The 22,340-nt window shown below is 36.3% G+C and overlaps 1 protein-coding gene across 2 annotated transcripts in view; it reads left to right on the top strand.

The window, feature by feature from the left end:
- The window catches only part of MTA3 (metastasis associated 1 family member 3), a 135,590-nt gene that overhangs the window by 19,845 nt on the left and 93,405 nt on the right, over window positions 1-22,340 (top strand). For both annotated transcript variants that reach the window (XM_088053521.1, XM_005523379.3), the window contains exons 4-6: window positions 3,113-3,239; window positions 15,150-15,213; window positions 16,266-16,383. In XM_088053521.1, the coding sequence (XP_087909647.1) occupies window positions 3,113-3,239; window positions 15,150-15,213; window positions 16,266-16,383 (309 nt within the window). The remainder of the gene's footprint in view (window positions 1-3,112; window positions 3,240-15,149; window positions 15,214-16,265; window positions 16,384-22,340) is intronic.

The following is a 22,340-nucleotide window of genomic DNA, read 5'->3' on the forward strand; positions in this document are numbered from 1 at the left end:
TGAGGTCTGTGTATATCATCACCATAACCCCGCATAAAAGTATTTGCTCACTCTGAGTTATTGCTTTTCTTCTTTTCCTGAGTGCTTAGCTTGGTGCTACTTGATGATTTCCTGTAGGTACCTTCTATTTCACTCCTTTTCATAGAAATAATATCTCCTTGTATGGCAAATGAAATTCACATGTGAAATTCAATCAAGTCAGGACGTGAAGATATCTCTTAAAGTTCTGCAAGGTTGTTACCACTTTCCTTCTAATGGGTATTAAGGCCTGATCATTGCAAAAACCTGCTTCAGAAGCAGCTCTCTGGAGGTTTCTTCAGATACGGAATTCTTTGTGTTGCCATCAAGCAAATTTAGCTTCCTCCCTTCTTTATGCTGTCCAGTTTCCTTTCCTGGTACAGGTTTGTGTGATTGCTGGGACAAACTATCACTTGTTTTACTAAATCCTGTGGTTAACATTGGTTTTATATTTTAATGCTGAAGCAGAAAATTAAAATTTTCCTGATGGTAAATTGTGTTGAGTGGATGGAACTGTTCTGTGTCTGGCCATGGTTTGTTCTACTTCTTACTGATCTTGTCAGATTATGCTGTGTAAAACATCTGTTTTATTTCTAAAAATACAACAGAAATAGTTACATTTTTTCATGTTTAGGTTCAGAGTATTTTGAGAGATGGATCTAAGAGACATTTGGTTTCAGCTTCAGGCTCTTGGATCAACAATTTCACGTCTTATGTAAGATCAGTGAAATAAGTTTGCTTAAAGGTGGTGGGTTATCTTCTTAGTTTTTAAATTTAAATTCTTACTTGAGGAAGGTAATGAGATGAGCATAGGTGTCTACAGCCATTTTCAACTAATATAATCTCTGGCTTCCTGTAACAACTTCAAAGTGGCCCATATTGTCCTGTGTTTCATGCCTTATCTGCAGTCAGATGTTTTTGATATGTTGACCAAAATTGTGTTTGGTTGCCTAAGTTAGGGAAAAAAGCCCCAAACCCAAGGTATCTAGAAGAAATATTAATGCTTGAACCTGACAATCAAAATGTAGCTTGTAATGGTCACTTACTGTAATAAACAGTTGTAGAAATTAATTGCTGGGAACATTGGTGTGGTATAACCCCAGCCAGCAACAGAACAGCCACACAGCTGTTGGCTTGCTACCCCAGGTGGGATGGGGGGGAGAATTGGAATTAATAAACAAAGCAAAATAAGGAATTAATTCACTGCTTCCCATGGGCAGGCTGGTGTTCATCCATCCCCAGGACAGATGGGGTCTGCTACACACAGTGGTGCTTCGGGAAGACAAAACATCATCACTCTAAATGTCCTCACTTCCCTCTTCTGTCCCCCAGCTTTATATGCTGATCATGATGCCATGTGGTGTCCCTTTGGTCAGTTGGGGTCAGCTGTCCTGGTTGTGTCCCCTCCCAGCTCCTTCTGCCCCCCCAGCCTCCTCATTGATGGGGTGTTGTGAGGAACAGAAAATGCCTTGGCTCTGGGTAAGCTCTGCTCAGCAATAACAAAAACATCCCTGTGTTATCAGCACTGTTCCTTGCATAAATCCAAAACACAGCCCTAAACTAGCCACTGTGAAGAAAATTAACTCTATCCCTGTCAAAACCAGCACATACATAAACCTTTTAACAGGAATTTCTAATTTTTAAATGAATTACTTGCCTAATTAAAAAAAAAAATTCGCCTTGGCATAGATTTATTTTAAGATTTGTTCCCTGTCAGTATTATAGATGCCAAAATAATTCTGAATTGAGTTATGACTTGAACCTGTACATGTCAGGTGAGGCTCTGGGTTGTCGGGTGAGATGGGTGAAATTCTTGTTTCCATTTTTTGTTTTTTTGCTCTTTCTCCACAAAACATGCCAAAACAGGGAAGGGGATGGGGGTGTCTACAGCAAGATAGACTTAAAGTGGAATTTGGTTTGAAGAAGTTGGTTATATCAGGGTATGTTGTTATATCACTTTTGTGAAAAGAAGTTTTAGAAGTGGAATGAACTACACACAGGCATGATTAAAAAAAGTAGTAGTGTTGCGTTTGGAGAGGACTGTGGTTGCTATGAGGATGCAGGCAGGCTTCAATTTGAAATAGTGTTTGTAGGTTGGTTGTAAAAATGGTTATTATTAGTAGAGCGGGTGAGGTCCTCTGTTGTAGGTAGTTACATGAAATACTATCTCATGATGAGGTTCTGTTGTTGAGTTTCTGAGAAGTATTTTGTAAACTACACTTGGTTTTGCAATGATGGATAATTTACAAGGTAGAAAGTTACCAAATCTTAGAGAAGTTGTTAAAGGGTCTGTATTTTTGCATCCATTATTCAGAAAAACTTTTTGCCCTTTTTGGCAAGCTAGAGAAAGTAAAGATTCAAGTTCCACATGTCCCAAAAATCCACTAGGAAGGCAGATTTCAGCCATGAAGATCCCAGGATAGCTCTTTTGGAGAGCCTGCCATTGTGTGACTGGGAACATTGCTCTTCAGTTCTGTATGTGACTCTTTCTAGTGTCTGCTTTTATTTCTTCCTGTCCTGCTTAAAATAGAAACAACTTTTAATCTTATTTAAATATGAAAATACGCAGCATTTGTTGTCAGTATCTGAGAAGGTTAATGTAATGGAAGACACTAGGCTTTTTCAGTTTTCTTAGACTGATTTTGCAGTCTTAGACTGCAATTATGTTCAGTAAATTTCAGTTCACAGAAAGCGAGTGTGCTTTTCTCCAGGACTTCTCTAGAAGTTTTAGTAGTAGTAATATTGGCAAGATAAAGTCAAACCCAAAACGGATCAGCAAGCAAGAGAAAAAAACACAGAGGAAAGAAGATGAAAAAAGAATGAGTAATGTTGACAGGATTGTTCTTAAACTGTGTGAAAGACATCAATGCGTAGTACAGAGGAGAGGAGCATGATTTTTTAAAGGGTTGAAGAAGTGTATAATTCAAAATACTTAACATTCTGTCAAGTTACATAAACTGTAGTCTTGTTAAAGTCATCTTTTCTTTGAAATACTAAAGGAGGTTGCTAAGGGGTGGGGGGGATGTCAAATGAAATGGTTGCAATGATGTTATGCAACAGAGTTAATTTCGACCTACGCTCTGCTTCTCTGCAGAAGAAGTTGAAGAAGAGTCTGAAACTACAATTGAGGTTGATTTGACTGATAAACAGAAACATCAATTGAAGCACAGAGAGCTTTTCCTTTCTCGCCAGTATGAGTCCCTACCAGCAACGCACATCAGGTAAGAAACAGTAAATACAATTTATCTGTGTGTTCCACTGGGTGGATTGCCTGCTGGTAGCCCATCTGCTGGACTGCTTCAGCCTTGCAAAAGGGTGTCACTGATCTTAGCTGAGTTGGGCCAGGTTGTCCCATGAACTGCTCTGGAAGCGCCTTTGTCTTTTCGTTCTGTTCCTTGATGTTTGAGCCTTAGAAGGGACAAGAGTCTCAGAACTGTAGCTTGCCAATTGACAGCATCAGTTGATAATTTGGTGCAAAGTCAGTCTGTTACTACTTTGGAAGAGCTAATATTTTTTAGTTATTTTGCTGGCCAAAGGAACCTTGACCATTTTGTCTGGCCTGGAAAACCGCAGTTGGGTTTGGAAAGGAGGCGGTGACTCATTGGCCAGATCTGCAGTCTAGGGCTGCAGGCATGTAAAATTAAAATTACCCCTACTTCAGTAAATGCAAAGAAGTCATGTCTGAGTTTGGCTAAATGTTGCAGAAGCATTTCAGGTATTGTTTTAAAATGTAGGAAGAGGCTTTCTAAAGCTCAAAAAGCGTTTGTTGACTTCTTTCTGTAAGTGACGTAGGTGCTCATGTCATCTTCTATTTAGGAATCAGGAAAACTTTTTATTGTATTGGGATGAGGGGATGATGAATCTAGAAAAGGAAAAGAAATAGCACAGTGACAGCAAGGAGTCAAATTTAGGGTGAAACAATGCATTCTTAAAGAATTTTTATTTTTTCATTACATCCTACTGCCCCAAGCTATATGAGACCATAAATGTCTAGAAGCTACTGAAAAAAAAGATATATATTGTTCAGCAGGACAAGCACGTTGTATGTGCATATTTATTTCCTCTGTTATTGGCAAATCACATAATCATAAAATACTCTGTGTTGGAAGGGACCCACAAGCATCAGAGTCCAGCTCCTGGCCCTGCACAGCACCATCTCCAAGAATCACACCATGTGCCTGAGCATTTTACAAACACTTGAGCACTGTCAGGCTGGTGCTGTGACCACTTCCCTGGGGAAGCCTGTTCCAGTGCCCAGCCATCCTCTGGGTAAAAAATCTTTTTCTAATATCCAGCCTAAACCTGCCCTGACACAGCTTCAGGCCATTCCCTTGGGTCCTGTCACTGGGCACCACAGGGATGAGGTGTTGCTTATCTCTATTGCTGACAAAACAAAAACTGGAAGTTGGAAATTTTTGTATTAATTTCTTGTGTTTTGTTCATCTACTTGTTCTGACTTTGAGAAAGCCATTTAACTGTCAATTTTCTGCTGCTCCAACTATAGCATGGAGATAATAATCCTGTGCTGTTTCTTTCACTTACTTTGACATTTAGATATTGAAATAAGGTATTCTCCTTGCAGAGGGAAGATTACATAGCAGAAGTATTGTAAATGTCTTCTCACCTCACAACTCGGGGAGCAAATACAATAGAGGTTCTCCAGTACATTGTTCACAAAGAAGGCAGAAAAACACATGAATTCATAGTACATGCCACACAGCACAGCAACCAAAAGCAGTCATTGCTTGCATCTGCTTTTTAGAGCAGATGAATGTTGTAGGACTGTGCTGTCACGTGTTACTAAGACCTTTACCAGACAAATTCTGGAACAAGCTTGATGTTTCAACAATGTTTTATAGCTCTGTTTTAAAAGGAAACAAGAAGGCAAATACACTGTAAAGTATTCCTTACTTAGCTCTTTAACTTACTAGTATTTATATTCTGTGATTCTCAGTAGTTTTCTTAACTTGTATTAATTAGCTTGTCCTCTATAGAGGATAGAAATATTGAGAAGGTGGTACTCCTATAGCTTTCTTCCATCAGTACTCCAGAATACTCAAGGATACACAGCTTCTCTGAGTGTCTGTTTTGATGTTTGATGACGGTTGTGGTGACTTTTTTTTTTCCTCCTGTCATCTATTTGGGATTTTACTTACTGAAACAAGGTCTACTACCTTGTGGCCTATCACTGTGCTTCTCTGAAAGGAGCCTGGTGCCATCTTAGTTATCTATCTTTTTATTAGCTAATTGAACAAAGCAGTAGAATTTCTCCCTTTAGTTGTCATACCTTAAGAGTGAACAAATCCAATTTAATGTCATCTTCAGACTTGTTGAAAGTGTATTCGGGTTAATAAAGGTATTGAACTGTTTCTCCCAGGGTCAGCAACTGGGGAATACCCCCAGTAACCAGCTACCAGCTGGACTCTGTATCACTCACCACAGCCTTTCCAGTTTTTTTCCAAGCTTATTGTCTACTTGTCCATATGTTTCCAGTCTGCTCAAAGGACGCTGGAACACTGCAGGCCTTGCTGAAGTCAGGTTCAGTGACATTCTCTGCTGCCGCTGGTCTACCGAGCCAGTTGCCTTCATACAGAAAGCTAGGGAATATGTGTGCAATAAAAGCCAGGGTAGCTCCATGATGTGGGTGTTAGCTCTAAGTACCTGCAGTTCTAGCCCTTAGGCAAAACTGGATTTACAGGAGTAAATGGTAGAATGGTATAGATTGGAGGTTGGAAATCAGCTCTACCAAGAGTAAGAACACAAAATCTCAGCCCCTCTGGAAGGAAGAGAAAAAAGTACAAGTTGATTTTAGGAGAGTGGAGGAGGTTTTTGACAGCTACAGATCTTGAACTTTTCCCAACATCTTCAGCCAAGAAAAGTATCTGAGACTAATTTCCTTTCTTGTTGTAATTCAAGGAGTAAAAGAATTTTACCTGCTATGTTTTTATTTAGTTTTTACTGATAAGGTTTTACTGCCTTTGTTTTGTTTTTCTTCTTTTCTTAACTTTACTCTTTTTGCATTTTTCAAACTGAATGGCAGTGGACATTGCATCTCTTCCCCTCTAAAAAAAACCGTATCAATAAGGTTGCATTTGTCCTAGTTCACAATTCCAAATATGGTGTGTCTCATTTATACACCTGTTGCTGTTACTTCATAGCTGAGTTACCTTGCAGTTATTTTGCTGTGTTAGATTTGTTTGATGTGCCTGTCTAATTCTGGAGCTTTTTGGTCTGCAACTCTGGGTTTTGAATAATTCTGATATAATTTATTTGCTCTTGTGTTAGTGAAATACAGTTTCATCCCTCATTCTGATATTTTTATTTTGTTATATATACATTATATGTAACTGTTTTGAAATGTAATTTGTATTGTTAGAAATGCTGGGATTTTTTAGACTTCATCTTGTCTCCCCTTTAAATTAGATGTCACTATGCCATTTCAGTAGCTTTAGGGAGCAGCATAAGTTTTGGCACAAAAAAGCACCAAAGAGCCAGATTTAGATAAGAATAAGTGGGTAATGTAGTAACTAAATGTGGCAGTGATGCACTGTGGACAGAGTTCTTGCAGTGGAATGTGTTTTAGAAGGTGGAATTGCCTGTCTTGTTCTGGAGTCATGGTGTGTGGCACAGAGCAAGCTCATGTGTCAGTCTGGGGATCAAAGACAAGGCTTGGTACCTTCCTGCCTACTGGTCAAGTTACAAGTGAAATTATTGCCTCCCCTATCTGCTCAAATGTGTGCAGTCAGTAACTACCCTCCAGTGGATTATCTCCTTCCTTCCTAATCCCTGCGTGTTGCAGATGCAGTTTTGCCAGGCTCTGTAATCCCACATGTCCTTGTCACAGTTGTCCTGTCAGCCGGACTCGCTGAGCCACTCTCTTTCGTTAATGTGAAATACATAGAAAGGACTTTATGAGCCTTTTAAAAATTGTAATTGCATAAGATAGTTTTATTAAAAGCTGACTAATATGATTGGGAAGAATGTATTTTTGCAGAATGCCTGTGCATATGTGACATTAAAGAGCATCCAAATAGTCAGATCGTGAGAAGAGTTCTTCAATTTTTATTAAGAAATTTGTACCCTCTGCATATTTTTACATGTAAACGTACAAAAAAGTTACTTAAACTGCTAAAGCACCAGTCTACAAGGATCTTGTTTTCCCTCTTTTGACATTATTCTGATCATTAATGGAATTCAGAACACAGCATTAATTTTTTTTTTCAGTTTGGTGTTTTGTTCATTTTAATTGTTTGTTTGATGATTTTTTTGTTATTTGATGGTTGTCTTTTTGGTTGTTAAATGGTACCCTTGCTCTTGGGTAGACTAAAGAAACTTTGATTGGTACCACTTTGTAGACACAGCAGAAAAAGTATCTTAAGAAAGTGCAGTTTATAAGAACATGTCATGCTTACAAAGTGTGACCGTGTGGTGCTCTTTAGATGTGTTATAAATGACTCAGCTGTTTGAAGTATCAATATTAGTGAGTCCTGATGAGATCATGAAGGAACAGCAAAAAAGAAAGTTGTGTGATGAAACTAAGGTGTAGAGAAATTATTTTTTTTCTGAATGTGGGATTCCTCCACTCAAAACACAACAAATGGTCTGAAGCTCAAGACAGATACAGCAGGTCATCTTATAGTGTTACTTTTCGAGACAGGGCTCTTCAGAATTTAGTGGTATTATCTCAGCATTTCTAGTTTTGGCATTCTTGGCAAACTAGAAGTTTCTGCATACAGGGTGTGTGAGTATATATACAAATTTTAGCTCCTTTTTTAAACACTTGCTAGGGACCTTATGAGCCTGATTATTTTCTGGCATAAATCAGACTGGATAAGGAGTGAATTTGTTTTGCATAGGCATGTGCTTACTTAATCATTTGGACTGTTTAGCAAGGTATTCTTCCCTTCTGGACTGAGTTTATTTGGAGCAAAGGGACTTTTGAAGCATGTCTGACTATTTCCTTCTCTTTTTTTCTTTTCCAGTAGAATTCAAATTATTCTTTCTTGAATTAAAATGAGAATTCAGGGCAGAATCTTGCTTTTATATGTGGTAAATAACCAGTACTACTAACAATGTAAGAAAAAGTTATTTATCAGTGGAAAACTGTCACTTAAATATATGAAAATCAGTATATATTTCCTTGTACTGCAGTAGGAGCTCTTCATAAGGTGCAAAACTTTTACTTCCAGTTGCATGGGGTGATGTGTGTTACTTCTGAGCTGGGCAGCTTGATGATCTAAATGGTTTCATGATTGTATGGAAAATCATTCCTAACCAGCCTTCTGTGGTTTTGTTCAGTTCATGTGCATCACTGCTGCTGTGCTAAAAGGTGACAATTCTTTTACTTTTTAGCATGAATTAATCCCTAGAGAAAAAATATCAATGATTGAGTTTGCAACAATGCAGTTTCCAGTTTACAGAAAGTACATCTACAGTTACGCTTGTTTTGAGGTATCAAAATATATACTTTTACTGTGGCCACATTGCCAAAATATTTACGTTTTAATTACTTTTAAATCCATGTCAGTTGGGCACGATTGCTTCAGGACACTGTAAATCTTACCAATTTGGCGTGCACAAAATTAGCACTCCAGCTCTAATGAAAATTAAACCTCTGAATCTTTTGACTAAAAGCCGTGTGCAGTATCAAAATCCTGGGCCATCCATATAATCAATGCTCATGTTTAGATGCCAGGCATTTACTAGTTCATTTAGATGTGCATAAATCAGTTTGCTGTGCATTCGGTTTTTAATTTTATTTGATCAAGTGTGTGTTAATCAGATAATACCAAGTTTATTGATTTTTCCTTCAGCCACAGATACACAACCTTGTACTCTTTAGAAGATTGGTATTATTTTGTCAGAGGCACAGGTCTCAGTGGCAGTCACCTATCAAATATTTTTTGTTTGTTGTTTGTGTTTTCTTCCTCATGTTCGAGGTGGCTCTGCAAATGAACAGAGACAAATTTGAGCCAATTAATTATGAATCAATACAATGCAGTTTTTTTTGTCAATTCTAGATATTGATTGAATATTTTAAAAGTCGAATTGTAGTTAGGTATCTATTACAGATTTGATGATGTTTTATTACACTATGATGATGTTTTTATTTTTTTGTCTTTAGTGTTATGCAATAGCTTGCTCCCCAGTTAATCTCTTTGCAGTCTTGAGAACTTGAAATTTGCTATAAAGACATTGGTATGTGTCTGTCAGCATCATTCTGTGCCCCTTAAACTGTGCTTCAAAGTAAAATACACAGCTACTCTTAACACTGGCTTGCCGTGACAGGGGATTCAATTTCATATAATTAGTAGAAACTCTTTGGACTCCAGAGTTCCCATTCTGTGGTTTGGTGATCATCATCGCAGTGTAGGCTGCTTGTAAGGAAGGGATCAAGACTTGGCTCAAAGTGGATGTTTGATTGGAAATCTTCGAAGCACTTTCTCATTTAAGACAGTTCAGGAAACAATGCGCTGTTATTTCAGGCAGCTCTCTCCTCCTTTACTCAATATCTGTACCTCTTCCCCCCCCTTTTCTCCCTTTATGCTGGATGTGTGAAAGATTGTTCTGGAGTTCTACTCCTGCACCTGCTCCTTTCTACCTCTCTTTGTTATGCACCTTCATTTGAGTTTAATCTCTGATAGTCATTGAAGTAAGAGCATATGTTAAAATCAAATCGGTTTTTTCTCACAAGCATAATATTTCTTAATATTCTTTCCTGTTATTTTATTCTCAGACTGTCTAGCTAGTGACTCAGGCTTCTGTGGTCCAAATGTGTACTGAGACACTAACATTTCTTGATGCAGAACATCAAGATACAATTGGTATATATCTGTACAAAATTATCCAACATAATTCTGTTGTTTTCAGGAGGGCAATCAATAATTGTTATTTCCAAATCTCTGAGGTCATGCCTGCATATGTGTTTTTCTTTCTTCAGCTTGTATCTGAGTTAGCAATGCACATAAAGTTTCATTGACTTGGTGGGAACCCAGAGCAATGAATTCTGAGAGTCATTCAGATTATTCACTTAGGCTGCACTAACATACCGACAGGAGATTTTGTTGGTGTGGTACTGAACCCATGAAGTTGCCTTTTCCACCCCTATCATTCATACTGGTTAACAGGCAGCAGGTATTTTGTTTTGTTTTAATTTATTTCTGGGGTTTTTTTTTTTTGCATGCTTCCTGTTCCAAGAAAACCTTATTTTAAAAAAATCTGTATCTCATGGGCTGTCTTACTCATCTGGTGAAAACATGAAGAAATAACCTTCAATAACAGCAGAACAGGAATTGTAGAGGTTTCCACTGGTTTAAAAGTTAGGGCTGAAATGAACAGGCATTGTAAAAGATGAGGTGGTTGATTTTGATTAATTTTGATAGTTTTAAAATATAAGTGTTTGCATTAACTTTTTAAATTTTCTATAAAGATTTTAATCTATATTTTTAATTACTTTTAAGACAAATCTCATTAAAGAACAGTTACCTAGACAGTGCAAACAAGAAGCCATTTCTGGCAATTTGATGTTTTGCTCTAGCTTGTTTAACCAGACTATATTTGAAATCTTTTCATAACATTGTCTGGTATAATAACCTTGGTACAACTTCCTTTCATGCTACTTAAATTCTTGAGCTGTGTATCATCTTTTGCCTTCATTGTAACAGATTAGTAAGGGCAGTCTTGTCTTTCATCTAAATATTGATTGTTGTCACATTCGTGTCTGAAGTGAGTTCCCACATGTTTTTCATTCCTCTATTGGATCTCACTGAAACAGGGCACGTTTTTGTCTTGAGTTCTCAGGATCTCTTAGGTCTTACCTCAGCCTGTTCTCCATGAAATCTCTCCTTCAGGACTGGCACAATAACTGACGTCTCATGTAGAGTGTTGATTTTCATGAGCTCCATATTGAATTGTGCAAGACAGTCTGACCTCTGAGTGTCTCACAAAGCTGTCATTTATGTTTTGGAATTTAATTCTCCTTTTCTCCTTTTCTTTGTTCCACCCAAAAAGCCTCCCACCCATCCCAGGAAAAATAGTTCCATAAAACAAAGGAGTGTGTGGGGGGGTGTAACAAATCTTCCTTGTTCCCTGTAATGACATAGAAGTATCTCATACATTATTGCAATGAGATAGAAGTGTCTACCATGATAACTAGTATTCCTTACCATTTCCTTTTAATCCTCATTAGTGTCTCTGTGCTTTGAGGTTTTGGTTAGAGTTTTGTTTTTGCAACTGCATGGTCCTGGGTTTCTGCTGGGGCTATTGAAGAAGTCCTTTCCTACAAAATCATTAAGGCACTTTAGTTCTAAAGTTTTGGTTTTTTTTTTCTGGAAAAAGGGTGAGTCTCATTTTTGTATTGTAACAAAAGGGCTTCCCTGAGGTATGGAAGTAAACTGTAGGCGTGGAAAAATAGCTTGTCAGGCCTCTGTTAGCTGATGGGTATAAATGTTCAGCAATTGTATGTTCCAGGTGACTGCTGAAGTCACCTGGAACATACAAAAAAAATTTACAAGCAGACAAAAGCTTCTAAAAAATAAGAGTAAAGGAAGGTGTAGCATGTGAAAAGAGCTGTCACATGATTAATACTTTAAAGAAAAGTGTTGTGAGTTGTGGCTCTGGTTACTAGGACAGGAGAAGAAATTGAATCCTAAGTGGTTTATATGATAGAAGCTGTCAATACCATGAGCATATATTTAAAAGTGAGTTTTATTGTCTCCTTTTACTTCAAGACCTCTAAATAACTTTTTGTTGCTGATTTAATTACATAATAAGTTTTGTTGGCATTGTTGTCAGCTCAATGGAGCAACTCTTTATGTGTGACCAGTTTAAATATGAAGTACATCTAAGAGCAGAAAGGATTCTGAAGGCACAACTTAATCTCATCAGAATTAAGTTGTAATGAAGACATAGAAGCTGACTTACTTTTTTGTTTACTGTTATTTGTGCATTGCTGAGATTGCTTAAACTTCCACTCAACATTCCTAGGAGATAAATTTTGCCTAATTCTGTAGGAAGTAAAGAAAATCTTTTCTGAATATTTTTAATTGGAGAGAAAGGTCAAAATCAGATGTGTCATCTTGACATTGAGACCTTCTGATGCTGCTAACTAATAATTCACCTTGATGACACCAATTAAGTCAAGAATGCTGCTTGTTGGAGGAATACAGCTTGAATCAGAGAATCAGAGTTACATAAAAGGAAGAATGTTTCATATATGGAAAAATAGTAGACAACTCTTTATTTATGTAATTTTTTAAAAACTGGGCAATTCTTTGTAATTTTTATCTGAGTTCAGTTTAGTCATGCATTCAGGAGACTCCAACAGAACCCGTGGCATTGTGTGCCACTAATACTCCATAAATAAATAACACTCAAAATGTAAAGACATTAGAGTTTCTGAAAGAAGCGAGTATAATTTTATTTTGGTCTGTAACTGTTTTTATAATCTGCTAAATGCAGCATACATTCTCTTTCATTTGTTTTTGTAGGCAGCTAGCTCCCCCTTTCTTTTCTCTGGCTAGTTTGGAACAGTAAGATTTTATGCTGTTATATTGATTATTTATTTGATATAGCTCTATCTGTCCACATTATCTGAAATACTTAAAAAAACATTAAGGAATAAAGATCCAGAACACTGTAAGGAGGAAAATATTATTTTTAAATCCAGAGAAGCTATGGGTTTTCAGATACATCCCTTAAAGACCTAACTCCCAAGTCACATTGTAATGTGGTTTAAATGACATTAACTTTTCCTCCAGGGCATTTGATTATTAATATTGAGGAACAGGTGAAAAGTGCAGTGGTGGTTGGAGAATATTAAGGGGTGTATTACTGCAAATCGATATTCACTTAAATTATTTCCTTATCATCCATGACTGAGGAGTGCTGGATATAATAAAATGAACTAGATGCTTGGTTCAACCCAGCAGAGCATTTACAACTAGACAGAAAAGCTTTTCCTCTGATGGGAAAGAAAGAGAGGAGGAGTTATATAAACAGTAGGCTTTTATCAATTTGGTAAATATTCTAAATCACTTATATTAAGTATTGCAGGTTTCTAGATTACAGAAACAGGTATCTTTAATATAGAGAATCAAAAGTAGAAAGACTTCTCTAATTTACCTGTTTGCAAATATGAGTTTTGTTGGTTTTTTTCTTATTTTTTGGTGTCTACTGTAGGTCTAGTACTGTCTTTGTTGAGACACAAGCCCATGCACGTGAGATATGCATACACAATGTTACCTCTGTGTGATGCCAGCCGTTAGATGGTTAAAGTGCTGTGCAAAGAAGTGTAGCATCAAATGGAAATCCACTCACTTAAAAGACATGCTGCAGGGACTGATCTTATATCTTAATGAAATAAAATGAATTTTTAACAGACCAGCAGTAGAAGATGAGGCTAGTCAATAAAATACTTTTGTAGCCATGATGGCAGTGGAGCAATGAATGCCTCTGTGGTAATTTGAGTTAAATAAGGGCAGGCTGTAGGGGAGAGAGAGCATGTTCGAGCTGTATGGAATAGAAGCAGACTGGAAAGGTAAACTCCTGGTTAACCTCTTACACTAAAAAACCCAATAAAATATTAAAGTAAAGTTGGAAAACTGACTTAATGCTACAACACAATTAATTTTTAGAAGTGAATGCTCTGGAATTATTGAGGCTTAGAGTTTCAAGAAAGCCTTCAAAGAAAGACATTATGGGGTATCTAGAAGCTTTCCTACTCCTCTGCTGTTGTGTGCTGTGGTCATACTTTTCTTCCCCCTCTTCCCACCATTTTTCTTTGGTGGTTTGGTTCTCCTGACAGGTGTGACAATGAAGAGAAATTCAGGACAGTAATTGTGTGGCTTCTCCCCCCTTTCCCAGGATGTGCAGTGGCAATGAATAAGACATTAGCTGGGTATCAGCCATTAGCAATTGGCTTCTTATGCCTCTAAAGCTTAGAGTCAGCACTCCCTGACAGAATGACAAGTTTTTATAATAACCATTTTGGTGTTATTTTAAAATCAAGAAGGTCTCTGCAAACAATTACTCTTTCTCTATTTGTATTCTGGTCTGTTCCATGAGGGAAGATGGGAGATGGATGTTCTGGGCACTGTTTGTGTAGCTGGATGTATAATGCCACAGGAACCTCTTGGCAAATAATTAAACTGAGTAAAACTTTGGTGCATGAAGTACAAGGTGCTGTATGTAAGGGGTAATAAATATATCTTCATAGATATAGATACAGATATATATATATATACACACACACACACCCATACATATATATATATATATATAAAATGGTAGTTCAATTGTAAAATATAACATAAAAATATGAGTTGCTAGCAAGGTGATTCAGCACACTTAACATTTTTCATCCACATCCATAAGTGTTCCTTTAAAATACCATTTGTTAAACATAATTCTGCAGGTTATTTTCAGAGAAGCTGGAGACAGAGGAATTTGAGGCAAGGCAATGCTGAGGGGAGATGGGGATGAGAAGGGGTTGAGGGTGGTGGGCTCAAAGTCCCATTGCATTGACTGCTTATGTTCCACATGGGCAGGTCTGTATCACTACTGAGCAACAAGAGCCTGTACAGAAATGAGGTCATTAGCATTTTAATGTGGGCATAGAAAAGACTGATAGAATTCCATGATTCGTTATTAAAAACACTTCCATTCAAAAGAGAAAAGTACTTTGTTTCTACAGTCTAAAATGTAAAGCCTTATATTCTTTGTAGTTTGGGTTATTTGTTTTCAAATTATACACTGAACTTCCTGGAGACAAGTCACGTGGAGGTGATGTTTCTTTAATCCTGGAATCTTTTTATTAATTGTGTGTGTATTTATTGTTTGCCATTGTACCTCTTCTCTTTTTCTGCTTCTCCATTACTGAATTCTCCATTACTGAAACTGTTTCCCAGTTTGGTGGAATTCCAATGTATTTGAATGCTTGCATTTGATTTGTTGCTTTTATGCTAATTTTGGTATTACTAAAGTATGGCAATGTTAATTTTTATATATTTCAATATGTTTTATACTTTCAGTGTAGAAGGTTAAAGTATATCTAGATTGTTTTCTTGTAAGTAACTTTTTACTTGAAATTTGGACTTTTTACAAATTAACTATTCTTGCTTATGTTTGTATAGGGGAAAATGCAGTGTTGCACTCCTGAATGAGACAGAATCTGTGCTGTCGTACCTGGAGAAAGAGGTAATGGTGATTTCTATTCAAGTAAATATTGGGATAAGTTTATTTTTCTTTCCGTACTTTTAACAAATGGGCACAAAATACTTTAAAAATCATATCTTGGATGATAGGTTGGAAAAATTATGTTGTTCAAAACACTAATTTAAACAATAATATTGGATAAAAAAACTAATTGAAACACTGAAATGATAGGTTTATTATTAATCTGTTTGTATTTAGAAAATAATTAATTTGAAGGAATTAAAATGACATCTTATAGATGAAAATATAGAGATGTTTTCCTGTAGCAGATACTGATGGGAGAATTCACATGTGCCTTTTTTTTTTTTTTCTCCTTATTTTTTTTTGTGTGATTTTGTTTTGTTTTTATGATAAAGAAAGTGTCTCCTCACCTTTTTCTGGAAGGATACTTAGGATGCTTAGCTTTTCCAGAGAGGAAGAAAATTCCCCAAGAATTTGAAAGATTGCAAAACGCCTTCAAAATAAACATATTTTTCTTTGGAATGTCTTAATATAACATCAGGAAGACAGTATTTTCTATCTGAAATTAGTATGTCTTTATTTTTAAATTTCTACACCAAACCACTGATAATCAGTAATAATATTTTTGAAAGCAGGACTTGGCCTATACATATGTGACTGTACCACATTTGCCAATACTGTTTTCGTGCCCAAAAGGGATTTACACAGACAGTGTTTTATATTTTTTTGAGCTTAATTTATAATGGAAAGTCAGTATGGTAAAGATACTTATGAGTACAAACATGATAAATTCAGAAGGCAGTTAACATTAATTCTCTTCAACCCCACTGATATATTTTTGTGTACGAATCTTTTCATTATTGCTCTGTTCTGAAGAAAGTCCTAACAATGAGAGAAATCTTAATAAGCCTTTTAAAAGCACTCATGAAACATCTGTATTATATAAAGTAAAGATTTATGTACCAAATCTGTGTTCTGTAAAGTATGCAGATTTCCAAATGGAAGGTGTTACAAGTCTGCAAACCTAATTTTAAAAATTACTATGCTGTTGCAAATATGTCTTTTTTTTTTAGGATACTTTTTTTTATTCATTGGTGTATGATCCATCATTGAAAACGCTTTTAGCAGACAAGGGAGAAATCAGAGTGGGGCCTAGATATCAAGCAGATGTGCCAGACATGCTTGTGGAAGGTAAATACTTGGTCTTTGATGAGTGAAAAAAAATAAAAGTCCTCGTATTGCATTATTGCTCATGCTGACTTTCTGAACTAAGATAATACATAGAGGCTGACAAAGTGAGATGGTAGGTTTGAGAAAATTTATGAACACCAGTAGATATTATGGAAAAAGAAAGAATATTTGAATAGCTGTTGAAAATATGTCCATTTCCAGTCTGTGCATAGGCATTTGATATTTGTTTATTTAATTATATGGTCTGGTTCGTTATTTAATAAAGGCGGCATTGAGAGAAGATGTTGAGGAACGACCCATTTGTAAAATAATAACATGAGTAAAACAAATGAAAGAGATATTTCTTCTTTCCCTTTTAAAGCAAACGATGCATAGAGAATGCAGGACTTTGTGTCATCTTATTTCAAAATACTGTCTTTTCCTTAAGCATCTTGTCTATTTTGTAGCAGAATTGAAACAACTATTTCTAGACTTGGCATAGCTTTAAAATCACTGATATTTTTAAAATTTTTATTTATTTATAGCCTAGCACAACTACCTATACCTTAGTCTTTTGCTACATAAAACTATAATTTTAAACAAAATTTCAAGTAAAATATTTATTAAATGTTTGGATCATATTTAAGAAGCATGAGTAACTGTGTCTTGTTATGTTTACAGTTGTTATTTGCTCATTAAATTTTTAAAAAAGAAAAAAGTTTCTTTGGAAGTATATAGATGTAGATACTATTTTCAGTATTCATGGTATTTATTCTTTAAAAAGAAAGGATTTTATGAGAACGTCACTTGCAGTAAGTCCAAGGAGTTCTGAATGCCTCAGATATATTTATTTATAACCTTGAATGTTGTGTTTTTTATTCATCATCTACTTTTTTTTTCTGCTATACTTATTCTTTTGCACAAAACCCCCCATTATTACTAATTTCTACAGAGTTTATTTAATAAATGTATAAAACAAGAATAATTTGATTTCTGGCAAGTGGCAGATTATTTTACAAATTAATGTTATTTAATAGATCACTTGCATTATTACTCCAACTTTTCTTTTAATAACTAGAAATAGACTATAGGAAGTCAATTCAGGTTTTTTTTTAAAGTGTACAGACTTGTTTCAGAACAGGTTTATGAATAGATTATGATCCACTGCTCTTCTTGCTGTGAAATGTACCTGCTATAGCGACAAAATAGTCCTGTAGATGTTCACGTGCTCGGGAGGAAGGCTTGCCAGAGGGCTGGTGTGAAAAAGGCTGTCTCAATGTGTGTGAGAGGCAACTGGGAAGTACTGATCTGATTCCCAACTACCTGGCTGAACTGTAGAGTTTTTGGGATAAGTTAGGGTTGTCTGCCAGGCAGGAAGTGTTTTGCTACTGAATTCTTCTTTAAATTACTAAAGACAGAGGCTAATTCTGAAATAGTGAATATTGCATCTAAAGGGAATTTTTTTCCTGTTCAAAGCTTACTTATTTGATTTTTTTCTAAAGTTAAAATCCGTATTCTTTTAAAATAAAGTTACCAGGTTCTTCTGGAGCTTGAAGTTCTGAGTTAAATCCTTGGTTTAGTTAAAATGAGTAGATAATCTCTCTCGTACATCATGAAGATAAGATTTCACTGTGTGTTACTGCCTTCTTTTTCTTGCACCTCATCCCAAAATGCAATAAGTGGTGCAGTCTTCTTGCTGCCTTTAGTAGGAAATAATAATTCATCAGAGCTGAGAAGCACGAAGCTGCCCACAAACCAAGGATCTGTTGGTACATGGAGTGTTTGAGCAGTTCAGTTGGATTAATCTGAACTTATTTAGTGTCTGGTGGAAAAAAGGGTTTGGTTTTGGGAGGATAAAAATATCTGAATTATGGTAGTTTGGACTGATTTTTTTCTAAATATTTCCATAGCCCTCTGACCTCCAAGGAGAAACAAAAGATGATTCAGCTGTTGCTGTGTCTTTATGTAAGCTGACAGCCTGGAAATGAATCCATTCACTGTCAAGCCTTTTCTTTCATGAAAACAAATCTAAACAATGTTTGAAATCAATAGATCAGAAAAATTACATTTGGAAACTGTGGGATTCTGTAACGATTTTTTTGTCCTTATGTAGGTTTTTCAGCCTGTAATATTAAAAGTGGCTAGTGATCTGTATCTCCAAATTATTATGCAGTAATGGGTAACTCTTTTAAAGTGTAGAGCCGTCACCTGAAATTAAAAGGGAGAATTTAGGCAAAATCTTGTCAGTTTGGAAAAATCAGATTTTTTATCATCAAATAATAGTATTATTAGATGATACAAAGCATTCCTGAATTTGTTCACACATAAAACTTGTTCTGTAATCTAAAGGAAGAACACCTTTTTGAAGGTGGTTTGTGGGCTTATTTTATATTTACAGAAAATCCCCAAAATTAAACAGAAAAATACAGACAAATCAAAGATTTACACACCATCAGTTATTTTATTTTCAAAGTTACTGGCATGTAAATCCAATTCAAATGACTAGACAGTTTAGATTAGCTTTCAGAAGGCCAGTCACAACATGGCTGAAATGTAAAAAAATGTTCTGCAAACATGAAATTAATTTGTTGTAAATACTGATGAAGTCTAGTAGATTAAAAATTCAAATTGCTTGCACTTTCTCCATACTGTGATAACTTATGTTCTATCTGAATGGACTATGGTGTATTAGTTTTGGGGGTTTTTGTGTTTATTTGACAACTATTTGTGTTTTTTGTAGGAATAGATTTTTTTTTCTTGCATTGATGTTGCCATTTTTGCATCCTTGAGTAAAATGTACTGCATACCCAGGTGGTTAGGTCAAACTTTGGACAGTGCAGCATACCTGCTTCTCCCTGCCCCAGAGCTGTATTGGATAAATTTATATTGCTCTTTAAGTTTTGAAATGAAAAGAAAATCTACTTTCAAAAGACTAAAAGGTTTATCAAAATCAGGATGCTTGATAAAGTCTTCCAGATTCAACTGTTCTCTGTTTTTCCACTTTAGGATACATTGAATCATAAATCCTTTACACAATTGCAATAAACAAACGTAAACAAAGTTTAAATTTGGTTGAAAATGCGTAAACCTTGTAAATCCATGCCACTTTTGTTTGTAATGGTGTAGCTAAATCTCTTAGATCACACATTTAGTGAAGACTGTAAGTTTGGAGAAAGACCAGAGCAGATTTCTTTCTGCAGTCTCTTCTGACTTTTGTTGTCACCATTCTTGGGAGTAAAACTTGGGAGTAAAAGTTGTTAGATTTGAATGATCTCATGGTTGTGTGAAGTCTTTCGTCCCCCCAGTGCCAAGTGTTACAGTCTGTCTACACTCTAATTTGAAGATTTTTAGAGTCTTTTTAGTTGCTTTAAATATGCTGGAAGAGAGGAGACTGTTCTGCAGCATTGACTCAAATTCTGGCTAGCAGAATACTGAAGAATGTCCTTTCCTTGTTTTAACAACACATTCTCCTGTGGCTTATTCTGTGGATGTAGCAGCTTGTTTTTACATCTGTTTCCAGTGTGGGGTAACATTCTTCTCCTCTGTGCAAAGCAAGAATAAAAAGGTTTATCTCTGAGGATCAAGAGCATGAATTTGGGCAAGGAGTATCTTATTTCCGTGGAGCATCCCTGCTCCACAGTACAGGAGCAAGGTATCTGGTTCTCTGCATGTGATGGCCAAAAGCTACTGAGTGGTGCACTCACCTACAGTATTTGATCAACAACTTGTAAAAATCTGTGACCTGTAACTTCAATAAACAAAGCTAAAAGCCCTAAACAAGTAAGGACAAAACCCAATACAGTATTCGTTTAGGCAAGTCATTATTATTATTGTTACTTGGTTACAAGGCATGCTGTTATAAATTGTTCTGAATATGATCAAATTGTTGTCACCTTTAACTAACAGATTTTATTTAGTCATGTTTTGTGTATAGGGAGATTGCAACGAGGCAAACTAGTTGAGATTCTTGGTAGACTTTTATATAACATTGATTCTTACTTGTCTCACAGCTTTAAAATCCAAATGTTTTTAAATTCTGGCATTTCAACCAGTGTGTCTCATGCAGTGGAACAACTGTTGCAGTGACAGGTTGTTTTACACGGTTGGCTAAAAAAGCAGAGAATGAGAGAGAGAAAAGTGCTAGCGTGGCATTAGGCATATAGTTTATGAAGTAGGATAATGCTTAAGAATGGGAGAAACAGGGAATTTTTTTGCTCTGTAGAAATTCATCTAATGTATTGTTTTTCCTGTCTCATGCCGGCACTGCTCTTTCTGTCTCATGCCTGCCACCATAGACCTGACTGCAGCTGTCATACAATTTAAATGCATTTGCACAAAATAAAATGCATGACAGCTTAGCTAAACAAACACAATTGATGTCACGTTGCAAATAGGGAAGCCAATTTTTTACAGTAATCTCATTTGCCAAATCAGTAATTTCTTTAGTAATGCTTACTTTCATTTATTCATGGTGTTGTGAATCAAGTAGAAAGGCTGCAGCCAGGTCTGTCTGTCAAAGCTCTAGTAAAACTTTTGAAGCAAAGGATATCTTCTAAACAAATCTACCAAAAATTTTATGACTGCATTCTGGGCACATTATGTAGGTCTAGTGAAATTATCTGCAGTAATTCTCTGGCAAAAGATATCCCAGCCAAGCAATTATATTTTTGAGAAAATTAGTACAATTTGGAAGAACAATTTCCTATTTTTTTTTTACGTAATTTATCAAAATAATTTTTTTGATGTTGCATTTGATTTTGTGTACCAGGATCTGGTAGAACAGTGTGGTGCTAGGCAATGTAAGATGTTTAAGTGTTAAGAAATCAGCATTTTCAAAAAAACAAGCCAGCAGTGTAGGAAGTACCATGCTGAATGAGACCATCAGCTGTTTATCCCTGCAGGAGATCTTGTCACTTGGGGTTTCTTAGTTTTCTTAAAATTTGTTTAAAGCCTATTAGAAATCCAATAGGCTGTCACCTTAAGCTTCCTTATGATCTTCTGTGATCCTTTTTCAGCACTTCAGGATTTTTCTTTATAAAAAGCCTGTTGACCACTGTGTCTTGGTTGCAATTTTGGTTAATTTGGCTAGCATAGCTGTTAGCCTTCACTTTGCTTAGTTGCCCATATTTTTTCTTTAACTCCCTCCTTCACACCCTAGGTATAACACAATTTGGTTTGAGCTTGTGTATCTCGACTAGTAGCTGTTATATTCCTGAGATCTTGTAGAAATCTTGAGATGATTCTTGTCCAAACACAGGTAGCTTGTTACTGTTCACAGTATATAATTGTTGTCTAACCTCTCCTATAGATGCATCATTTTAAGATGTATCTTTTAGGTATCTCATGATGCATGTGAACCTCTCCACTTCTGTCCAGTCATCACAAATGCAGAAAATGAATTTGATTTCTCTTCCCACAATTAATTTGAATTTCTCTTATTTGCTTCCTTTTTAAATAGATCACACTGGCAAAGTCTTGGACTATTTGGTAGTTTATAGACCTCTTGACTGTGTTGATGGTCTGAGAAGACTTTAGTCATTTTAATACCCTCTGAAATTCGGACCATGTTGTAGCAAATAGGAGGGTCAAAGAAAAGGGACAAGAAAAAAATTAACCTCACATTTAGCAGTGTGCCACAAGGCCAATGACAATGATTTTGTGATGTGAGATGTCCCTAATTTTTTTCTAGCTGGAGGGAAAATTATAGTGTATGAAAGTACCCTCGCTCATGTCTTTAATAAATCTCTGAAATTTATTAGGGAATGACGGGTCTGAGTGGAGCAGCTCTGCGGGAAAGGCCCTGCGGTGCTGGCAGACAGCGAGGGGATGGATGTTAGCCAGTGCTGGGTTCTTGTGTTACCCTGGGCAGCATCCCAGCGGCAGCAGTGCCCATCCAGCGGTGTGCACGTGCTATCTGAGCAGGGCCCTGTCTGGTGGGAAGGGATGCTTGCTGAGTTAGTTAATGGCCTGTGTGCAGC

The sequence above is a fragment of the Pseudopodoces humilis genome, chromosome 3 (genome assembly GCF_049639895.1).
Source record: "Pseudopodoces humilis isolate 2021_Gansu_Grassland_sample_001 chromosome 3, ASM4963989v1, whole genome shotgun sequence".
In the NCBI taxonomy this organism is placed as follows: domain Eukaryota; kingdom Metazoa; phylum Chordata; class Aves; order Passeriformes; family Paridae; genus Pseudopodoces; species Pseudopodoces humilis.